The 24,204-nt window shown below is 39.5% G+C and overlaps 1 protein-coding gene across 1 annotated transcript in view; it reads left to right on the plus strand.

The window, feature by feature from the left end:
* The first annotated feature begins 19,829 nt into the window (after positions 1-19,829).
* LOC137274401 (neuronal PAS domain-containing protein 2-like) overlaps positions 19,830-24,204 on the plus strand; it is a 100,932-nt gene continuing 96,557 nt past the window's right edge. The window contains exon 1 of the mRNA XM_067807572.1: positions 19,830-20,348. Within this exon, the coding sequence (XP_067663673.1) occupies positions 20,275-20,348 (74 nt within the window). The 5' untranslated portion in view covers positions 19,830-20,274. The remainder of the gene's footprint in view (positions 20,349-24,204) is intronic.

Raw genomic sequence — 24,204 nt, forward strand, 5'->3', positions numbered from 1 at the left:
GAGATTTTTTCGAAGACTTTCCTTAGAACCCTTGTAGTTCAACTGGCACTTTGCCATATCATACATCGTATCCAGAGTGGGTAGTTGTTTTTTTACGCCATATAAACTTTGTACAAATTGACGGACTGCACACCGGTCGAAATCATCAAGTTTGTAACTGCAAGTTTTGGGTTTGCGCAACTTGGTGGGACCGATAAATGTAGGTCCCCTCGCACTCCTACCACCTTCTGCCTTAATGCGCTTTAAAGGCGCCGTTGAGAGTCCAGTAACAAGGCTACTTTGTAAAAGAGAATCTGCTTTGGTTGCACAATTTTTGTCCATATACATGATAACATTGTATGCTATCTCCCTTGCCTGAGAATGCACTATTTGCGACCCGTGAAGGTCCCGGGGTAGAATAGGCCTTCAGCAACCCATGCTTGCCATAAAAGGTGACCATGCTTGTCGTAAGAGGCGACTAACGGGATCGGGTGGTCAGACTAGCTGACTTGGTTGACACATGTCATCGGTTCCCAATTGCGCAGATCGATGCTCATGTTGTTGATCACTGGATTGTCTGGTCCAGACTCGATTATTTACAGACCGTCGCCATATAGCTGGAATATTGCTAAGTGCGACGTAAAACTAAACTCACTCACTCACTCACTATTTGCCCATGTTTTCCTAACTTGGGCATTTTTTACTACAACTGCAATCTGTTTAACACTATTGAGACAAGCGTAAAACAGTAGCGAGACAGGTGTTACTTAGTAGCGAGACAGGTTTTAATCAGTAGCGGTGTTGATTTCATCTTACGGTTAGCATGTATTGCATGTGCATAATTGTCAAGCTACCTGTAGCAGCCAAGTGTACTCGCCCAATTCGTTGTACCGCCTCTCTTGTCACAAATGCGTTTAGTGCGCAGGATGATCTAATATGTGTCAAGCAGTAGACATCAGCGCACCCTGTCACCATCCCCATCCCCACCCCAAGAAACTTTTATACCACGCCATTAAAAGAATATACACGCTAATTCATTCTCGAATTGCCCGTGGCATATAACATAGGTGCAATAACTGTATGTTTACAACGAATTTTAAAACAGGCACCCTTTGATGCGGTAATAACGCCCCTCCAGCACAATGAACAAGTGCACGTATACAGCATATCTGATGTCAGTGGCGCACTGCTCCCCATATTTGCATAGTAGCGTCACATGACCACGGGTAGTGGAATATTCTCTTGATCGTAAATGTGTTTGTATTTTAAAAGAAGAGTTCGATAATATACTTTTCTGCTAGACATTTCTTCAGAACATCCGATATACGACAAGCAACAGTTTTATTTATGTTCATACGAAGTTTGAGACAAAGACATTTTGCGGAACGGATTGTATTTTGTTAGCACAGTACCTATGAATATACATTACCATTTCGAAAGTGATCAAGTGTAACACGTTATATTTGGGATTACACTTTCTCGGCAAAGAACAAATTCTAATATTTTTGTTGGGTTGAGTCCCTACCGGGATTCGAACCCACATCCACAAAGTCAGGCACCTAATCGCCTGCAAAGTCAGCCGTCTAGACCACTCAGCCACCGCGACTTTCCACACACAAAAAAGGAAATCCCAAATATACATGTCTTACAGCACAGCACAGCACAGCACAGCACAGCACAGCACAGCACAGCACCTGTTGATTGTGTGAAGCGCGGTGTGGTAGATGACTGAAGCGCCGTAATATGATAGGGTGTCTTGCTGCTCTGGAGTCTGATGCTTTATGTGACCAAAGGAAATCGAAAATCACTTTGAAGTTACTCGGTCAAGAAAGGCTTCAGTGTCACTTTAACGTAATTTATTGCTTACCTTGTCTCCTTGAGCGGTGACTCTGGGGTTACCGAATTACCCTCCAGCCTGGACCTCGTGCACAGTCAGGATGATTTAGTTAATCATTACCATATCAAAGTGTATATGTTTTACCGGTAATGGGAATAGAACTCGGGTACTTTTGCGTGTTTGCAAATGCCATTTGCATTGTGATGTTATTTTCTAGCCGGTAGCTTGTGTTTAAGGTGATCGACGAACCGCGTTCAGTTTCCAACCAGGGTACAATATGTTAAACCAATTTCTGGTTGATGTTGGGGGCTTGTTGCTAAATCAGCGTAAAACCACATCCATTCAGCAACCCGTGCTTGTAAGAGGCAACGAAAGGGATCGGGTGATTTCACTGATGCATGCCTTCCTGTCCAATTTGCGTAGATGCTTGCACTTGATATTAACCATTTGGTAGTCGAGTCCAAACTAACAACCTTAAAAAACGAGTCAAAACAAACAACAGCATTTGAAAAACAAACAAAACAAAACAAAAACAAACAAACAAAAAACAAAACAAAACAAAAAACCCCAAAACAAAACAAAACAAAAACAAACAAACAAAAAACAACAAAAAACCCAATCAAACAAAACAAAACACCCCAAAAAACCCCCAAACAATACAAACAAACAAAATAACCCCAAACTTTATCAAAATATTATTGACTTTCTGGACGATTAATAGTTTTTTAAAAGCACGTTTTCATTCAAATTGTTGAATTAATCAGTACCAACCGCTTCATGTCAAGGTCGGGAGTGAGTTTAAGTTGTTTGTAAATCGGTTGTACATCTGGCTTAGTTGAAGAATCGGCACGCTGGCTCGGCCCGTGGATGGATACGAGAAGATTACCTCTCTAGGGACATAGTTTTATTCCTAAAATAAAACCCAAGAAGGTTAGGGTTAAATTGGAGGCTAAAATTACCATCTCCAACAACCAATGCTTGTAGTAAGAGATGACTAACAGGATTGGTTGGTAAGGCTTAGTGTCTTGGTCGACAAATATCATCGTAGTCCACCTGCTTACATTGGTGCTCATGCTGTTGATTACTTGACTGCCTGATTGTCGATTATTTACAGACTACCGCCATCGTGGCCATATAGTTGGACTATTGCTGACTGCGACGTTAAACAACAAACAAAGACAAATAAAGAGACGCTGTTTTCTCTATGGAGGTCTATTGTCTATTAAACCTACCAGGTGTGGAGTCACTATTTTACTGTCACAGCGCATACCGAAACATAAGCCTCATTAACCTATTCAATGCCTTTTCAGCCTGTCTGAATTTTCTCCTGTGAAAATGAAAATAGACGTCACAAACAACCCTGGATACACTGAGTGCCAATGTCTTGTTCCATAAAAAAATGACATGAATTTTAATTTTGAACTTTAATAAACACTATTTCTATATTTTATGCTGCGAGGTTTAGGCAGCATACCGTAACTAAGAAATCACAGACTGTCCCTTTGATGAGGTCGTAAAGTGATTCACACTGCATCTGGCTCACTGGTTAAACGTGCTATGTGTTTTTTTGTGCTGATTCAGCGTAGTTTTATAACGCACAATGAGGCTGATATAGTATCAGTTCCGTACCAGATCGCCAAAGTTTTCTACCAGCAGGGCCTCGTTTTGAGATTGCAACGATTTCCAGGTTTCCGTTTGTTGGAGCTCGCTGTACGACAGAGCACGCGCGCTGTAGGACGTGTTTGCAAGCAATAGAAGGAGCTGTAATATACAAGCGCTGAATCGTATCAACTCATATTGATTAATATTTATGTATCCAGTTAAATGAATTAGTCTAAAAATTCTGGACTGGCTATCGCCCTAAGTTGCGCAATAGGATGGAACCCAATAAACATTAAACGAGACTGTTCTGTAATCAATGTTTGACTTAAGCTCTTCTGAAAAATTGCTGTTGTAAAAAACAAACAAACAATAGTTCTAAATGACAAGGAATAAAATTGTAAAGCCTACAATCACGCATTAAATCAGAATAAAGCAAAACATGCTTTGAAAGAACCGTTTAAATCTAAACTTGCAAATATATAGAATGTCGAAAACAGCAAATAATTACAATATATGAAATAGTTTTCTATGTTTTCTAATCTGTGACGTCACGAAACAAATATAACGCTTCATAATGATATTTGTAGACTGTTGTGAGCACCTTGCCATTCTGTTGTAAACAGTTCAAGTGATACAATTCATAAGACTTACTGTCAAAAAATAAGACCGATGTGAATTTTCGACCGTTTCATAACTATGGATATCGATTTCGTAACTCGAAAACAGGTCAAGGAGATTTACACGTACAGTGCTCAGGCTTTAGGCAAACACTTCTCCGACTGACTTCATTAACCGGCGCCATATGAGAAACTCCGAAAAAAGCTGGAAAAACCTTATATGTGGAAGGTGCGCCACCTTAATAAGAATTGTGCACAGAATTTATCCCGAAACAGAGGTTATTTTGCAATCTCGGGTTCAGTGAATGTAGCATGTCTTGTGTTTTTAGCTACTGTGTGATCGACGATGAACTTGTATGCTTTGGCGTGACGTCGCTGGGGACTCGCTGGCGCTGATGACGTCATTGAGCTCGCAAGGGCATAATATAGAAGAACGTTGACTCATGATCTATTTTTTCTTAAAAATTGTAAGTTTGTATCTATTATTTAAGCAAATTACTGATAGGTCTTCCGTTTTAATTATCAGTCGTGTGATTCTTGTACCGTAAAACAAATTAAGGCGTAACCTTCAGGAGACCATTTACCGTTGGTCGGATGCGCATGACAGCCTATTCACACTAACAGCATGGGGGCTTAATGGCAAAGATTTTGCAAGAAATCAAGTAAGCGATGTGACCTTTGAAGTACCTGCTTACAAAGCTGATTGTAGCTGAAACTGAATTAAGTGTCTTACTATGGTTATAAAAGAGGGCAAGGCATCAAAGTCTCATCAAGTCTTTTTTCACAAATGATTTGATCTAAATGGTGCATATCTGTACTTACACTGTTGTACCTACTATACAATATCTGCCCTGTTGTACTTACACCGCTGCGCCTACAATACAGTATCTACCCTGTTGTACATACACTCCTGTGCCTACTCTACAGTATCTACCCTGTTGTACCCACACTGCTGTGCCTACAATACAGTATCTACCCTGTTGTACCGACACTGCTGTGCCTACAATACAGTATCTACCCTGTTGTACCGACACTGCTGTGCATACAATACAGTATCTACCCTGTTGTACCGACACTGCTGTGCATACAATACAGTAGGTACATGAGGGTAGATACTCAGCGGCAAGGACAACAGAATGCTGTAGAAAGATGTTTCTGCGTATTCCAAGCAGGTCATCTTCTCCTGAGTACAATTCCTGTTAAATGTCGTATAACCATGGCAACGTCACTAAGTAGGTATTTACGACGATTCAATATCGGAGAAAGAGCTGAGAACGAATGGAGAATATTTAAATGGTTAACGGTGCACTAAGTTAAGTTCCAACTTAACACCTCGACAGACACTCTGGCTCATCTTAATGCCATCACTCGGTCAGTGTCCATCCCACTACTGCCTGCCCTATACATAGCAAATGGAGTGAGCCTTTTCACCCAAAATGCACATTAATGCTGTTAAACAAAACCATCCGTAACATGAAAGCTTGCTGTAGTGTGATCTTTTTGTAAGCACAGCGAAGCCATACATGATCACTATCACCACCAAAACTAATTACTTTCGAAATTGCTATGACTCACTCATATACTAATCCACGCATGGTACGCACACCCATACATACGTTCAATCCCATCGGATGGAACTATTATTTTCAGGTACAGATGGAAGAAAAAACATATTTTTCAAACTGAAATTACAAGGCTTGGTATTTTTGACTAAACAAAGAACATCTTGTAATGATGTGGCATTATTATTCAACATTTTAAACTAGATTTGAGTCGTACAACTTTCTGGGACTATTTACTTTCTCGACAACCCGGAATAAATAATCACTTACTGCGGCCTTTTTGTACCATTTCGTGAATCGAACCCATCTCTTCGACGATCCAAGAAAACGCTTCATCCACTATGCTACGCTACTCTACCACCCAGACTGTATTTCTCAACCCTGCTGTCTCTACATTGCTGTGCCTACTTCATAGTGTCTGCACTGTTGTACGTACACCGTATGTGGTCTGTGGTAGTCACGTGTCAATAGGGAAATTGTGGTTAGAGTCACTGAAGACCCCAATTTGTATCTTATGTGTAGATATTGTATAGTAGGTACAACAGTGTACGTACAGCAGGGTGGATATTGTATAGTAGGTACAACAGTGTACGTAAAAGGCAGATACTGTATAGAACGTATAGCAGTCTAAGTACAACAGGGTAGATATTGTATAGTACGTACAAGAGTGTAAGTACAACAGGGTAGATATTGTATAGTACGTACAGCAGTGTAAGAACAATAGGGTAGATATTGTATAGTAGGTACAACAGTGTAAGAACAACAGGGTAGATATTGTATAGTACGCACAAGAGTGTACGTACAACAGGGTAGATATTGTATAGTACGTATAGCAGTCTAAGTACAACAGGGTAGATATTGTATAGTAGGTACAACAGTGTTAGTACAGCAGGGTAGATATTGCATATTACGTACAACAGTGTAAGTTCAACAGGGTAGATATTGTATAGTACGTACAACAGTGTAAGAACAATAGGGTAGATACTGTATAGTAGGCACAACAGCGTAAGTACAACAGGGTAGACATTGTATAGTAGGCACAACAGCGTAAGTACAACAGGGTAGATACTATACAGTATGCACAGCGGCTTAGATACTGTATATAATATAGTAGGCACACCAGTGTAAGTACAACAGTGCAGGCACTGTAACAACCGTGTAGACAGGGTAGACAAATGCAGTAGGCACACCAGTGTAAGTACAACAGTGCAGGCACTGTAACAACCGTGTAGACACTGTAGTGTGGTAGAGACTGAGGGAACAACGGTGTAGAGAGTACTCTGCTGTGTCTCCCTGTCTACCATGCTGTGTCGACATGTCTACCATGTTGTGTCTCCCTGTCTACTCCGCTGTGTCGACCTGTCTACCATGCTGTGTGTTCCCCTGTCTACCATGTTGTGTCTCCCTGTCTACCATGCTGTGTCTCGTTGTCTGCCATGCTGGGTCTCCCTGTTGTGCCTATGCTGTAAGTCCTTTACAAGCTGGTATGAAAATGAAAAAATAAACATATAGGAATGACGTATGACATTAAGACCACTGTGTACCAGCACACCTATACTTAGCTGGAACACTGTAATATAGACATCAAAAATAGAATGGTTAAGACATGGGTTAAACAGTGCTCCAATCTAGACGACAAGATTGATCCGGCTGGGCACAATTGCGTGATATGTAAGTACTCCCAACAGATCGATTACTTTGACCTACCTACAAGGGCTTCTCGTGCACGGGAATCTATACCAAGGTATGATGTATACAGGTATCCATCGAAGTTTGAGTATGTCTACATCTACTGGGTGTGGCCCAGTCAAGTGGAGTGTGTTCTCAGAAAGCCCGGTTGATATTCCTTGGATTTTCACAATGAGAGGCCCTTGGACAGACTATTCTGCATTAGAGTAAATAGATCATATCAGTTATTTGATATCAATAATACCGTGTTTACAGACGATGTGTTTTAAATGTTGTGTTTGGTGGAGATCGGTTTATTGATTTAAATAATCTATCAGTGATAGTTAGTTATATTTTGGGCAGGCATACACAAGGGATTATTGAGGTCCGCTTTGCATGTTTTGTAATAATTGATTTATGACGGGACGTTTAATCAAAGAGTGCTTTTGTATAGAATCTCACCTCTGTCGCATTTCTAAAATGTTTGTTTGAATTTCGTTGTATCAATGTCGTTAAATGATTAATGTGTTGCTAACGACAACACGCCAGGGACTTTTTGCCAATTCTATTTATAGACAATAAAATACGTTTGAATCAGTGAGTGAGTTAAGTTCTACGCCGCTTTTAGAAATATTTCAGCAACATCACAGTAGGAAACGCCAGAAATAGGCTTCACATGTTGTACCCAGATGGGGATTCGAACCCGAGTGTGAGCGTGACGAACGAATGCTTTAACCATTAAGCTATCCCATCGCCCCTTTGTGAATCAGGGATGTATATGTCTCTCCCACTCAGGAATATTTTGTTCTTAAAACGCATTACTCTCGTGTGACTCACTCTCCACGCATTAATCTGACACTGTGATAGAGCTAAAACCGCCTCCATCTTGTATCCAAACCCCAGTCTAGTTTGGCTGATACTGTTGGTATATGTATTATTATCCTCTAGGGTTGGTTAAAAGATCGGTAACAGGAAATATACGAAAACATATTAATGATCATAGATATGAAAATTATATTATCGATTATATCGTACATATAAATCGCCGTGAAAGAATACAGAATCTTTTTAAAGATTCTTTTTTATATACTCACACAAACACCAAGTTACGACTTTATTCATGAGATACTTTAAATTATGTTCAGGGCCCTGTTGTGTTAGTCCTCGTCCAAAACCTTGTCACTACTCAATTGTAATGTGAAATGCATTCATTTGATTTTTTGAGCAGGTTTGATCAAAGTTACTTCTCCGATGTCTGTCGATAATCGATCGATATTTAGTTAACGATTATCGATTTCTATGATCAGTGTCGATAGCCAGCCGTATAACTTACTCATGAACCCGCTCTCTCCCTCACACTCACTCACTCACTCACTCACTCACTCTCATGTCCAAGAGCGACATATCACTCCACGCACTTACTCTGCTTGAGCTAGAAACGTTTAAATCTTTGCGCATGAACACAAATGATGTTGTTTTGGAGGACTTTTTCAGCTGAGATAACATGCGAAACCTTACTAAATATAATTTATGAGGACTGAAGTCTTCTCTGAAGGTCAAGAAGCAAATCTTTACACATATTTTTAGAAGCAGATTACACAATAATTGTCTAAGTTATTTATAGTCTGTAACTGTTTTACACTGTCTATGTATAAGGTTTAAGGTTTATACATTTTTTGTAAACATGAGCATTGGCGCGTCTAAATAAGGAAACATTTCACATACTACGCACTGACGTGTTTGCCATGAAATAAGAGTCACTTCTGTGTTCTAAAAATATTCACAAACACATAATCAATGGGGTTTTGCATTAATCCACATTGAAGCCCCAAGTACGTAATTTAAATCTATGGAGGTAGCTCAGAACGCAGCAAGACAGTATGCCTGTCCTTGAACTCTGGTCCTTTAAGAATGGATCGATTACCACGCAAGAAAACTGCCTTGATTCGGTTACATAACCCATGGTTCCTACGCTTACTGGTCGCCATTGAGCCCTGACCCAGTATAATGATCTTCAGTCATGACAAGGCAATTCGCTTGTATCTCACGATCGATTCAATCAGTTAGTTACTCGATACATGTGTTTTCTTCACTGTGACACCGTGTAATTAACACGAGCACGGAACTGGAAATTGTGTCTCTTTCGCTGGGGCGTGGAGAGAGTTGTTTATGAACGACGAACCCGAATTAAAACGGACAATGAAACATCATACAATAATACAATTCGTTTTCGGGAATTTGGTTTTTCAAAAGGTTTGAAAAAAAACCTCTTATGTGCGTAATCCTCTTCGCGCTAGCGAATTCGGTCGAATTTATTTTAAAACTGAAGATGGTCATTGTTTTTACGGTTTTTTAGCTAATTAAGGGATTGACAATAACACACCCCATAATAGTAAGCAACTACCATGGGGCGAATTTGGTTGTATTTATGTTAAAATTGAAAATGATCCTTCCTTTTACGGTTTTAAGCGAATAAAAGGGTTGACAATAACACAACTTATAAAATAATAAACAGTTGCGTTTGTATAGGAGCGAACACTACCTATGTGAGACAAACTATTCGCTACTAAAAAGATCTTAAAACTTAAAATCAGATTCTTTCAGATTAGCAAAGTTTATCTAATATGTTCTTTAACGTCTTTCGAGAAACATATACGAAAATGTTATTATTCATATAACCTGACTCGGCGTATCCTGACTGCGTAGATCGATGGTCATGGTATGAATCGTTGATTTGTAGATCGAACTGAACATTGAGGGAAACATAATATTAAGACCATACAGGTGGCATCGCAGTTTGTTCCCTGAACTCTGGTCCTTTAAGAATGAATCGATTACCACGTAAGAAAACTGCCTTCATTGGACACGATTCGGTTACATAACCCATGGTTTCTACGCTTACTGTTCGCCATTGAACCCTGACCCAGTATAATGATCTCAAGTCTCACGATCGATTCAGTCAGTTAGTTTTCGATAAATGTGTTTTCTTCACTGCGACACCGTGTAATTAACACGAGCACGGAACTGGAAATTGACTGTCTACAACCTGTATTCAAACCGGAGTTTGGTCGGCCCATGGGTCCATTGTACATTACATAAGGAAGTAATTGCGCTAGATACTGGAGTGTGGATCAGCCTAAAAGACTATAAAACAAAACATAAAGACAAGCTTGTCATCCTAAACATGCTCCCGCAAGAGATAACACTCGTGTAGAGACAAACGATAGGAACTATCCTCCACAGGAACTATCCTTCAATGAAACTGAATGAAAATGCCCTGCATTCCATTGTGACCTCACCAGTTCTCGCCTGAATTTAGTACAAAACAACTGCATAGTAAACTAATCAAACTGCACTCTCTCCACTGGACATACTCAAACAAAATGAAAAATGGCTTGGGAATAACAAAAATCGTTCCATTAAATCATTTCATATCAAACTCATCGATGAAAGTTTATAATTCATTGACAAACCACGGGCTATAGATTTCCAAACTCGATGGGTTTCTCTACGTATCGTTTTCAGAGAAAACATAGTAACGGCGCCATTAAGACGTAAACTGAAATTGTTGATGCACCCTAAAGCACAGTCTCCCTTGGACGTGACATTAATTATAAGTTTGGTTTGCGAAATCCATCAACACTGAAGCAATTTTCTTTTCATCTCAACCAGAATTAGTAAAGTAACAAAAGACTTTGTTTACATTACACGGAGAGTTATGGCGCCAAGGTCACTTTAATATATTAATCTACCTTGTCATGCTCGTCACTGTCCCAGTTCTAGTTACCGGTACGTATCATGCACATCGTCACCCCAAGCATTATGCAGATTACGACGGACGGCGTAGATCTGACCAGCATCTTATTTTCGAAAGACCGATTGTATTTACAAACAACAGAAAAGTCACGTAAGGTGACGTTATCAACTGGCCTACAATGAAAGTGGGGGAGGGTAACTCTAAACTCCGCACTTTTAGTTAACGGTTCGTATGCATATTGTAACCACAAGCAATAAGTACACCAGATCGATTTGACCACCCTGTACGGATTTCAGAACAAGCGCGTTTCATCACAAACGAAAGAAATGCCAGGCAACGTAATACATGTATACAAATTAACCTATACAAGTGACGCTATCAATGCGCCAACATTAAAAGGGGTTAATTATTATAACTAATTTCGCCATGCATTCATCCCCATTCCAAATTGTTCACTTGGTTGACCGTGAGCACTGTGTGTCGATTACATTTTCAATCACAGGATTGTCTCGTGTGGTACGTCTGTGTTAATGTAAGAGAAATCTCACGAAGATCACAACAGTACCCTTGGCTCGATCACTGCCAGACTTCCCCTTCAAATCTCGAATGTTTCGCAACAAACGAACATCAAAGCCTTGGACTAACTAACGAAGGCTGACAAGGGCTGCACCCCCAGTCTCGCAAAGCATACAGCCACAGATCTAAAGTCTAACCTTTTGAAATACAGAGTGGTTTACTGGCATCTCAAGGTTACAGATTGGCTTGGGAATACGGTTTCTTCAAATCTCCCCCACAACCAACCAACCGACCCCCCCCCCCCCCCTTTCCGATAAAGGCCTGAATACCAGTAAAACCGATGGAGTCATTCGTTAATTGTCTTATACAACTGGCCGAGTTCTACAATTTCACCAACAGCGAGGAGGGGGTTGACTCCCCACATGTCCATAGCCAGAAGGCTGATCTAGTTACTATTCGCGCCTCTATTCTTTGCAACGTCACTTCTTGACGCTTAAATGGATTGTTCTTGGGCAGTGCTATATAACAGATACATATAGCTGAGTCCGCAGGTCTGAATGATATGGTGGCCCGAATCAGCCACCATAGAATGATGTTCATGTAGTTGTGCTCTGTATCTTAATCAACTTCGTACGCATATGGTTTGGAATATTGTGGGGGCGTGCGCGCGCGCACGTATATCATGAAGTCCAAAAGAATGGGACTGCTCCTCAGGATATTCCCTAGGTCATTCCTCCCCATATTCGCCTCCGAGGTTGGTACTGTCCAAGGTCTTTAGCCGTTGTCGGAAGTCGCGGATCGTAATTAAGGTTTAGCCTTGAGGTCCTTTTGTGGTCAATTCTAGTCTGGATTACCCATGGATACTCTCAGGCATGTTCTACTAATCTACTAAGAGGTTATTACATGACAGTTTTCTTTCCGCCAGTCGTATTAGGCCGAGTATGTCATATGATCACATCATATGCATCAAGGGACGTAACTCTAAAATAAACTAATTTTGAAGGCTTGAAGTTTTGAGCATTTGCATGTATTCATTTCGTACTAGTTTAATATCTATCTACATACGGCTGATATGCAATTTCGGCATCGGTCCGAGTGGACAATATGGACATTATCATATGCCGACAGCCAGTACTGTATGTGCAAAATGGTCCATATTATTGATAGGTATGTGATAATAAGCGATCTTTGAACTCCAGGTGTCGTGAATCGTACGACGTAGCAGTCGTTTTGGGGAACAAGACCACGTAAGACGACTCACGGGATCAGGTGGTCAGGATTGATGCAAGTCACTGTATCCGACATTTTGGGCTGTTGCTCATAATATCAATCACTTGGATGACTGATGATAAACATACTATCTTTATTTAGTTGGAATGTTGCTGAGTGTAACGTCAAATAACAGACAAATAAAACTAGGGCAGCAAACAGTCATACACCGCCCGTGTTCCTTTGATACCTTGTTTTCTAACATAGGGTTGGTAACGATTTAAGCTTTGAAATAAAGGTTTCATGTGTGCAATCCAACTCGTAAGAGGAATAAAGAAAATGTCAGACTGAAATAATTATCGGTGCCCTGAGGCATCAAAATCGTAGCACCCTTCACAAGTCATTTTCTACAGGCAATTGCATGACTATAGAGACCGTAGTCCAGTTTGCGTCTAGACGTTTCTATTAATGTCGTGTGTGAATCTGAGACACTGTGTTTAATAAACGTAAACAGGACTCTAGTAAGATGACTTCAGTCACACTTGCTTTCAAGAACGCCAGAACTGGAAACGAAGAACTGAAAAGATACTAGAACAAATGAGTATGGTTTTACACCGCTTTAGCAATAGTCCAACAATATCACTGCGGGAACTGAACCCAAGTCTTCAGCGTGACGAGCGAACGCTTTATCCACTTGTCTACCCCACCGCCCCTGAAAAGATTCAGGAAGCAATTGCGCACTACTCAAGCAACGTGTCACCTAAAACACGCCACTATGAAATGGAGACCTTTCTACACTCGTCATCAAGATCCACTTCCACTTAGCGAACTAATCTAAGACTACCGTAGGTGTGCGTTTAAGTACCACTTTGCTCAAAGGGACCCTTTGGCCTAACCTGTAGAAACAAATATATATTGACTAGAACATTAGTCGATAATTAGAACCTCGTAAAGGAGACGTGTGCTGTTGAGTAGAGGGTGTTCGATACATCGAATTTCAGGCTCTTTTGGTACCAACGAACATTTGTTCGCCTCAGGGAAAGCCACTCGATTCGGACTCTTGGTATGCCCAGCGGTACACCAGTGATCCTTACTGGTCGGCTGACGTGTCAGATCCGTCATATAGTTTCTGTCGTTTTAAACAGACTCCGCGTGTGCAGGTGTGCGTGTGTGAGTGAGTGAGTGAGTTTAGTTTTACGCCGCACTCAGCAATATTCCAGCTATATGGCGGCCGTCTGTAAATAATCGAGTCTGGACCAGACAATCCAGTAATCAACAACATGAGCATCGATCTGCGCAATTGGGAACCGATGACATGTGTCAACCAAGTCAGCGAGTCTGACCACCCGATCCCGTTAGTCGCCTCTTACGACAAGCTGAGTCGCCTTTTATGGCAAGCATGGGTTGCTGAAGGCCTATTCTACCCCGGGACCTTCACGGGTCTGCGTGTGTGCGTGTGTGCTCGCACATGTGTTCGCTAGGAAGAAACGTTCACACAAAACCATATATATACGGTATATATAGGTTTTACTTCAATGCAGTCTATCTTTCATGCAGATGTTAATATCCCACACTGTAAATATACACTGACTGATAATGGCAAGGAACGACACACAGAGACAGGCAGACACACACACACAGACACACACACACAGAAACATATACACACACGCGCGCGCGCGCGCAATGATATGCCTGCGGGGTATTAAACTGAAAAAAAAAAAATTATGTACATATGTCGTATATTTCATGCTGAAACACTAACGGGATCAGGTGGTCGCTCAGGCTCACTGACTTGGCTAAACCAAGTCACAGTACCATCGCATCCGATATCTCAGGCTCATACTATTAATCACCATTTGTGATAAAACTGCATTGGCAATGCTCCAAGACTGGCGATACTGATCTGATGAGAGATCTAACCTAAGACAGACGTGCATTAATGATGTGTATGTGTTTGCGTCTGTGCGCGTTTGTGTGTACGTTCGTGTTAAACGCGTATGCATGTATGTACGTATAAAGAAGGCGTGTATGTAAAGATGTGTGTGTGTATATATGTGACTGTGTATATATTTAAAGAATATGTGTGTATGTGTTTAAAGCATGTGTGTGTGTGTGTGTTTAAAGAATATGAGTGTGTGTTTAAAGAATATGTGTGTGAATGTGTTTAAAGAATATGTGTTTCTCTGTTTAAAGAATATGTGTTTCTGAGTTTAAAGAATATGTGTGTAAGTGTTTAAAGAATATGTGTGTATGTGTTTAAACAATATGTGTGTATGTGGTTTCAATGCCATTCTTAAAAACGTGTGTTTTAAGTGGCTTTACTTGTACGCCGCACTCAGCAATATTCCAGCTATATGGTGGTGGTCTGTAATAATCGACTCTGTAGCATGAGCATCGACCTGGGCTAATGGGACTCGATGACTTATTTTAAGATGTGTTTATGCACATCTGCAAATGTGTGAATGTTTGTGTGTAAACAGATACGTGTATTTCTGAATACAAATTTAATTCTACAAATTAGAATATCATATGTTATCCTACAAAGGAATATTGTGACGAAATATATTATTTACAGCTCGACAAAGCGACACTTAAAAAAAGGTTGTGACCTGGAGAATTTTGTCACTTTTCACAATGGCAACAACGAGACATTGTCTCTAACCAATATTTGCGATGCTTGAATCCCCTGATTTGAATAACAATCGTTTCATATACACGTCGAGACGGGCGCCGTCATAGTTGTGATCCATCCCTAGGAACTGTAGAATCTGCCAAGAATAGAAAATCAATTTAGCCTAGCAAATTTTTGTTATTTCTATCTAGCTTGAATAGACGTCTCTATACATTTTAATGCTTCAGAGTGTAGATTTCTTTTGCATGCTGTGGTGTGATTTTCCAAACGCTCCTCCCTCGTGGAGTGAGTGAGTGACTGAGAGAACGAGTTAGTGAGTGCTTCGAGCTTGACGCCGCTCTGAGAGCAATCCATTTATATCACTGCCTGTCAGATTATATTATATGAATAATGTAATAAGTAAATAGAATAAAATAAAATTAGAAAACATAAAAAAACATTAAAAGAGTCATCGGGTTCTAACCTACCGGTACTATCTATAGCTATTTCGCCAAAGAGTTTTTTAATTGTTTTTATTTATTTATTTATTTTTCAATTCAAATGAGTGAGAAAGATCATTTATTCTTTTACATTATATTTGTTAATGTCAGTTTAGTTCTACGTAGCTTTTTGCAATATTCAAGAATTATCGCGGCGGAGACACCAGAGATGGGCTTCACATATTGTACCCATGTGAGGAATGGAACCCGAACGCTTACATCACTAATTTACCTCAAGCAGTACGACAGTAAGAGTAAACACTAGACCACTTAACTACAACATATGACAAACGACTGACTATTGTTTTCCGACGCATTTGGTAGTATTCCCTTAATATCACGGACGGGGAACCAGAAATGGTTTTCTTGCATGTACCCATGTGAAGAATCGAACCGGAGAGGCAAGCTACATCTTTAATCATGTGAATTTAGTATTGTTGAATGTTTATGGAATTCACTGAGTATTATAACACGTATTGTACCTTTGCCCGATGGGCTTTAGGTGGCGCTGTCCATTCTTTGCGAAGCGCTTCATTACAAGCATGACGTCTTACTAGAGCGGCCTTCACTAAGGTTTAATAACACATGCTGTTGAAAATTTAAAGTTGTCAAACTCGTGCTTCTCACGTCAAACATGTAGCGGTCAAACTGTCGTGTCATTTGAGCGCCATGGCTCTATCTGTACGGTCACGTGACAATTTTGTTGACGGCGATTGGTCGTTTCTGAACAACACAAGTTTGACAACACCGAAAGTTTGATGGGAAAGTTGGTCAGAATTGAGACCGATTATATTTCTCGACCATAGTCACCTAACGACTATTAATAGGGTAACGCTATTTTCTGAGCATTGTCATTTGCAGAAGCCCAAGGAAAAGACCGAGGGCTCGTGCAAATGATAATACCCTGAAAAATAGCGTTACCGTTATTATAGCTAAATGAATAGAATTGGCAATCTAATACGAATATAACCAATGGCGTGGGTTCAGAAGCATTTGCTGCTAACAATAACCGACGGAGGTCACTGACACACATTTTACAATTATGTAGACACGTCATAGAACAACACATATGACGTCACTATTGAGAGTGACGACATTCGACCTTGACCTTTGCCCATACTCCCAGCCGCCATTGTTTTCAGTGCTCAACTTGAGACTTCCGGTCGATATTTTCATTGCCGTATGTATGGTAGAATTGTTATGAATGGCACTGGAACATGTGACGAATGTGAGCCAGATATATCGTCAATAATGAGCTCAAGTTCTAACAAGCCGTAGGTGATTGAACTTCAACAGCTGAGCTACTTATGACGTCACATAACAACGGGCTTGATAATGGCCCGTCGTCAAGCATTTTGCGAGCATTATCAGCTTACAGTGTCCCGCTCATTACTGATAACGTGCGGGCGTTTTAATGATAATTTTATATATCATCCCAAACTGTGTTCCACAGGAGATATCGCTTGTATGCGATCAGACGGTATCTCCTGGCAGATATCGCTTTGACAGTAGATTTTGCACAGTGCCCTGACAATGCCTTGGCATCGTGAACTTGATGACGCCACAATGCTATGACATCGTTGCACTGCAAATCAAATGCCAGAGATGTACATTTTTCATTGAAAACTAACGATGAATGATTTTTGATGATAAATAGAATCTCACCCTCGTGTCTACTGATATCAGTTATATCAACACTCGTTGATAAAGGTAAAAATATTCTCGGCAAAACACTTGGGTGAGATTCTCTATACATTGTAAACCAAAAGTCACTGTGTTCTGTAATCTGACTGGTTGAAAAACATGATCAAATGGTATTTGATTCCCGGAAACTGCGAGACTGTTCGCTGCGTACTGACACGTAGAAACATCGCAAACAATTGTTTTCTTGTGTTATCAATAGTGGTGACGTCATTCAAATCATATTGTGACGTAAAGTTAGAACGACGTCACAAACGAGCAACTCAAGATTCTGCCATGAGTACCAGCTCAAACGGCCCGCTGATGACACTTCACTGTTGTCCTCGTACTCGATGTAAACGAGCGCAGACAGTAAAACCCACTGGTTTACCTTTTTATTTACAGTGTCGATAAACATCATGTGTTGGCCACTTTCCGGGTGTTATTGAGTATTTGAAGCCCGGGAATATTTCATTTGAAACCTTCGGCTGACGCCCGGGAAAATTTGAAGTCTGGGAATATTTCATTTGAAATGTCCGGCTGACGCCGTCGGTTTCAAATATATTCCTGGGCTTCAAATACTCAATAACACCCGGAAAGTTGCCACCACATGATGTTTATCTCCTAATTTTATCTATAATGCAGTGTACTATTATTACAGCAATAGTAGGATAGTGTATGACGTCATAATAGTTCACAGGTATGACGCCACAATGCTAATGCTGCTGTCGCAATGGTACTTGTCCTTGCTTGACTCACGGAAAGCTGAGAGTCATCACACTGGTGGCAATTTCGCTGCTGTTTCCCTCAGTTCATACTTTCATTCGTGAAGGTTTTAGTATCAGATCTTTAACTCGTTTGATAAAAATGGTATTACACGGAAGGTCCTTTAATATCCTCATGTATTTACCAGTGATGCTGGGTGCCGCTGCACACGCCTGCCACAGCGCTGCGACTGTCGTAAGTCCAGCTTTGAGCTATAGGAATTACTATACAAGCAGGATAGCACTCTGAGTCCACTTAAACATAGCGGTTGTACTGTATTTCCTAAGCAGTAGGGTAAAAATCACACTTAGCGACCGCCTTAGTCTGTGTTAAAGTAGCTGCATTGGGTGACGTACAACCCAATTTATGAAATACAGTTCGGTATATCCCTATGTCTAGTGTAAGAAATTACAGTTTTGCCCCGAAGTTTAGAGCAAGCAAGAGGGCACTTATGTTCACACCAGCGACGTTAGCCAACTCAAGCAATTGCAACCCCACATACCCCCACCGCCCCCCCCCTCAAATATATATATATATATATATATATATATATATATATATATATATATATATATATATATATATATATATATATATATATATATATATATAAAGAAAACATGCAAACTGGAAAAAAAAAACCCAAAGTACGGAGTTCGTTGTTCTATAATGAAACTGTAGCCATAGCTACTAGTCAATAGCAACAGACATGACCGTGACGTAGGTTACCAAGGGTACATTTGATTACAAGGGGGCGGTCAAGAATGGCGTAGTGACGTCAATAGTGTGACGTCATGCAAACAGTATACTTGACAAAGAAACGTTGGCGTCTTTGATCTGTTATCAAATATCTTAGAATTATCACATCCTTGCCTGTTTTACATCAAATATATCAAGACTCTAAACTATACGATAAGCATTAGAAATGTTAATATTTATGACATATTGGATATCAAGTCACACAAGAGGGAGTTCTGAATATCTGTAATGCATTCAGACTGACAGCGTGTACTCGTGTCCCACTGATACGGAACTGCTCATGCTATTGATCATTAATTTGCCCAACATACTTATTCTGACAAGAATCATATAATCTAGCCCATAATTTATTTTTCACACTAATTATTTGTAAATGTAGTACAGCAATACTAATTTAATTTAAGTTCCACGAGCAACAGGCCGACGTGTGTGTGTGTTTTAGAAATGAAAAAATATAGACAAAATCAGTTTTTTTCACACATCTATCAGTGTAATATTAGGGTGTGTTTCAATCATCGGGGGCACTTTAGTTTAAGGAAAAATCAATTTCAGATAACAATGATCGATAACTGAAACTGATTTTGTGTTCACTGAATAAGAAATCAGTTTCAAACCATAACCGATTATTGTCCAGTTTTCATGTCTGATCTCATATAATCACATATTCGATGTATACCTTGGTCCATTAAAATATCTTGCCTACTTCTTTCATATTCATCAAGAGGCGTTTCAGTATCAGCGACGAGAAGCACACAGCGCCCACACAATTAGGTCACCTCTTGGTTCAGTCAATTTCAAGGCCAATGTCAATGTTACGCAGACAGGAAAGCTTGAAATGTGAATCACGTTCCAGTCTGGTACATGATCTTGGTTCGGAACAAGCTCAAATCATTGTTAGCTACTGATTCAAAATGTCTTTGATAGCTGACGATCATGTGGATTGAAATGTTTCCAAGGGATATCAAAGTGACCGTGACTGCCGGCGATTTCAACAGGTGCTCCATCAGTGAGCGAACTATCTATGTAAACCAGCTTGTCGACTTCCGTTTTCGCGTCACGTTTAGAGGCAGAGGTATTGAAGATTGAAGTTTTGACTGGATTCAGATGGATGACTGTCAGTTTTAATTATCACGACAATGCAAGACATCGTCACACCCATGCAAATTGGTAGGTAGGTCGGTGACTTACCTGTCGAGGTCAAAGGTTAACATGGAAGCTCGCTCAGTCGAAAACCCAGAGAGTAAAAATGAAAACCAAGCACCGTGTACTGGTACACAAAAAAGGTAAGAAAACTTATGGTATATAAGTCAGTTTCTGTTTGCACATATAACCAAAGGTGATAATATGTCTTCTATATAACTACACCATTGACATGACAGGGTCGAGTGGTTATGAAACGAGGAGTTACAGCGGTACAAAATCTCAACTTAACTGGTTTCACTTTTTTTTTTTTGAAATGTCAAACCTTACCTGTATGTTTCATGCTTTACTGTTACATACATGAGATATGCGTGTGTTAGTGAGTGAGTTGGTGGGTTGAAATTGTTGAAACAGAGACAAACCCAAACACACACGAACGGACATAAGTGTGCTTAACACAGTTACACAGGAATGTGTGTACACAAACACGTGCATGTACACACAGGCACACATTCTCATAAGGTAAGAGTTCCGCCTGTACCCACTACCCCAAACAAAAGCCAGAATTACAAACTGACATGCATACATGACCCTAACTTTAGGCTTTTGAAACTTAATGAATTTAATCTTTTAATGTAGAAAGTGCTAGGAAATTAGAGGCATCATGTAACAGATGAGACTGATTGTCGTCAGCTACACAGTCTTGATGACAATTAATAGCGCAGATAGTTTAAATAATTAATGTGTGGCACTTCTAACATATCCAATAAATTTAGATGAGTACTTCATGTTGATTGTTAGGTGAGAAGTCACTGGTAGTAAGCCATTCTGCAATGTCTACATCTTGAACAATGCATGAATATTGACTTAAAAACGGAACATTTTAATACTTTTTACATCTCTTAGTGTGTGTGTGTGCGTGCGTGTGTGTGTGTGTGTGTGTGCAAGTGTAGAGAGAGAGAGAGAGAGGAGAGAGAGAGATAGATGAATAGGGCATGTGAATCTTTATTCAGTATATTTAACCAATAGCACCAGTTGAAGATCTTCACAATGCTTCACATGCAATACCACAATATGTCAGCATTCTTCAATAAAGAAACCAACACAATTCATTTAAAGAAGATTTTAGTACAACATCATTTAACATATAAATCTTTCTATTTCTTTTCTGTTTTAGGTCAGATAACTGAACATTGATGCTCACAACTTCAGTTCTAAAACCAGATATATGACTAATTCTCTTTTTCATAAAACAAATCACTTTTGAGCAGGTGTATTGAAAAAAATTATGAACAAAATGAGATTGGCTGGTTGTTATAGTTACTTCTGAATAACTGATTATGTATATCATGAATTATTGTATACTATAGTGAGAGATATACAATGGATAATTAATTCAGTGCTTAGTTCATATCCAAAATATATTAGCATTATGTAAGGAATAAACAGTATATTAATCAGTGACATCATGTATATTTATAATTATAATGTGCATATACTTATAATTATGATGCATATTATTATGTAGGCTTATTAGCGTGACTTTTGACTCTGGATTCCCTGTCCTGGTTATTGATTTGCCTGCCCCCAAACCTGTGATCACCAAGGTAGTATATCCGTGAGGGTTAGAACTGATCTTTATTAACCCATGCTTGTCATGAGAAGCAGCTAAGGGGATCGGATGGTGAGACTCGCTGAGTTGGCTGACCCATGTCATCATATCACAAATGCATTGATAAATACTCATGCTGTCACTGGATTGTCGGGGCCAGATTTGGTTGTTCAAAGACTACTTCTGTATATCTGGAATATTGTTGAATGAAGTGTTTAAGTCCCAACCAACCAACCAACCAACCAACCAAAGTAATACTAGTTTAAAACCTTTGGCTGATACATTGTAATATACCTGTGGTGCTTTTTAACATGTGTATTAATACCACTGAACTCAAATCAGTTACTTTAAATCATTTTATGCATCAAGAGACTTTGGCTGATTTGTCATTGATGATTGGCCAAGTTCCATCCTCTGCTGCTTCTGGACTATCATTTCATCGAACCTACACCAATCCACGGATGCTTTCCCAATGTTCTCATGATTGCAAATTTCCTTGTCTTGATTTTTAGTAGCTAACATTGGATTATATCAAGCAACCAATCAGAAGGAGAGCTACATAACAAGCGTCAATGTTGGTGTGTGCCATTAACAAAATGACAACCAGTCTCTGCGTGATTATGATAGTGTTTGTGAGAAATTCAACTTTTGCAGACTCACAAAAGAAATTCTGTTTGATTGAAAGGCTGTCTTTGTATCCATTAAGATTGGCACCAGCAGATCCAGACCCTGTCCAATTTCATTATTTTGATGTTTGAAGGCTGGTAAAATGTTTTTGAAAATCAAGGAGGACAAACTGTTATGGATAAAAACTTCTTTATAGCGTGATTGCGATGTTTCGATACAGAAACAGGAATTCCTGCTTGACAACGGTACAAGAATCTGTATCGAAATGACGCAATCACGCTATGAAGTTGTTATCCATAACAATTTGTCCTATTTGTACACCTCAACTTCTAAAATGCCACTCAAGAAAATCAAGGAGATTGGAAATATAACCAGGTTAAATTGAGATTTTCCAACGTATTGAACCTCTAAAAGGCCCACACATTTGTATATCAAGTGTGCCATGGTATTGCATTTAACTAGGTCTTCTTGATGGTTTGTCAGTCCCATATTAGTGAGGGGTGATAGGGTAGCCCTGTGGTTAAAGCGTTCTCTGTTCATGCCAAAGACTCAGGTTTGATTCTCCACATATGTTTACTCTTAGAAATAGTAGAGTTACCTGAACTTTCAGTTTGGATAGGATATATCATGATTCTGCTGATTCAGTGTCATGGCTTGATTTTAGAATTTTGATTTGATTTACACCAGGTGCATGTTGACATGGAAACCAGCTATTTATCAAACTTGAAACTTTGATGGGAGAATATGATAAATGAATGATATATTGCTGTAAAACATAACTGGAACATGATTTCATAACTATAAAACACCCACAGTTTGATGTCATCAAAGTCAGGAATGTATGACATTAACAAGGATGACAGGTTACACACAACCCAGAGACCAGTGATACAGTAAATTATAATATGAATGAGTGAGTGAGTGATGCTTTTAGCAATATTCCAGCAAAGTCACTGTGGGATACCAGAAATGGGCTTCACACATTGTACCCATGTTGGGAATCGAACCTGATCTTCAATGTTATGAGTAAACATTTTAGCCACTTAGACTACCTCACTGTCCCAAATATACTTTCAAAGTGTTGATTTTTTGTTCGGAGATCCATTTTATGTATGGACAAGAAAGGGTTAGTTAGACACACGATAAGATACTTTTTTTCAACTCTTGATGTTGAGGTAGTAATAAAGAACTACAGAAATATTTGTGAATGATGTCTTTTTTGAATCGAGTATACATACGTAAAACCATACTCACTCACTCATGTAACCTAGTTGTCCTTGTAGCAAAATATGCTCACTCTGAATCAAGTGGTGAACTCAACGCATAATTGATTGTTGGACCAGTTTACATCCTTATAAGTTGATGAACAAATACATACTGAAGGTTTCCCCTGAAAGCTGTACATACAGCACTCGTGGTTGGTTCACAGAAAATTTTGTATTTTTTCCAGTCTGTGGTAGATCTTGAACCATTGCCGTTTTTAGCTCACTTTACTGAAAGTTCTAACAGTTATGATGTCTGTTACTGAAGTCGCCTTGAAAAAATACAGTTTTGATCACAATTAAGTTATATTTTTTTTAAATCCTTAGTGTTAATACTGTTATTATCAGATCACTGAAATTGCTGAAATATGATGCATCTAATATCATGTGATATGTCACATTTCATTAGACACATGAAATATTCTTATCACTTTTAGTACCTGTGTTATTATTCTGATGTTACTTAAAAACCCGTCTTAAATTTCAACGGAATTCGCT

The sequence above is a fragment of the Haliotis asinina genome, chromosome 2 (assembly GCF_037392515.1).
Source record: "Haliotis asinina isolate JCU_RB_2024 chromosome 2, JCU_Hal_asi_v2, whole genome shotgun sequence".
NCBI classification, from domain to species: Eukaryota; Metazoa; Mollusca; class Gastropoda; order Lepetellida; family Haliotidae; genus Haliotis; species Haliotis asinina.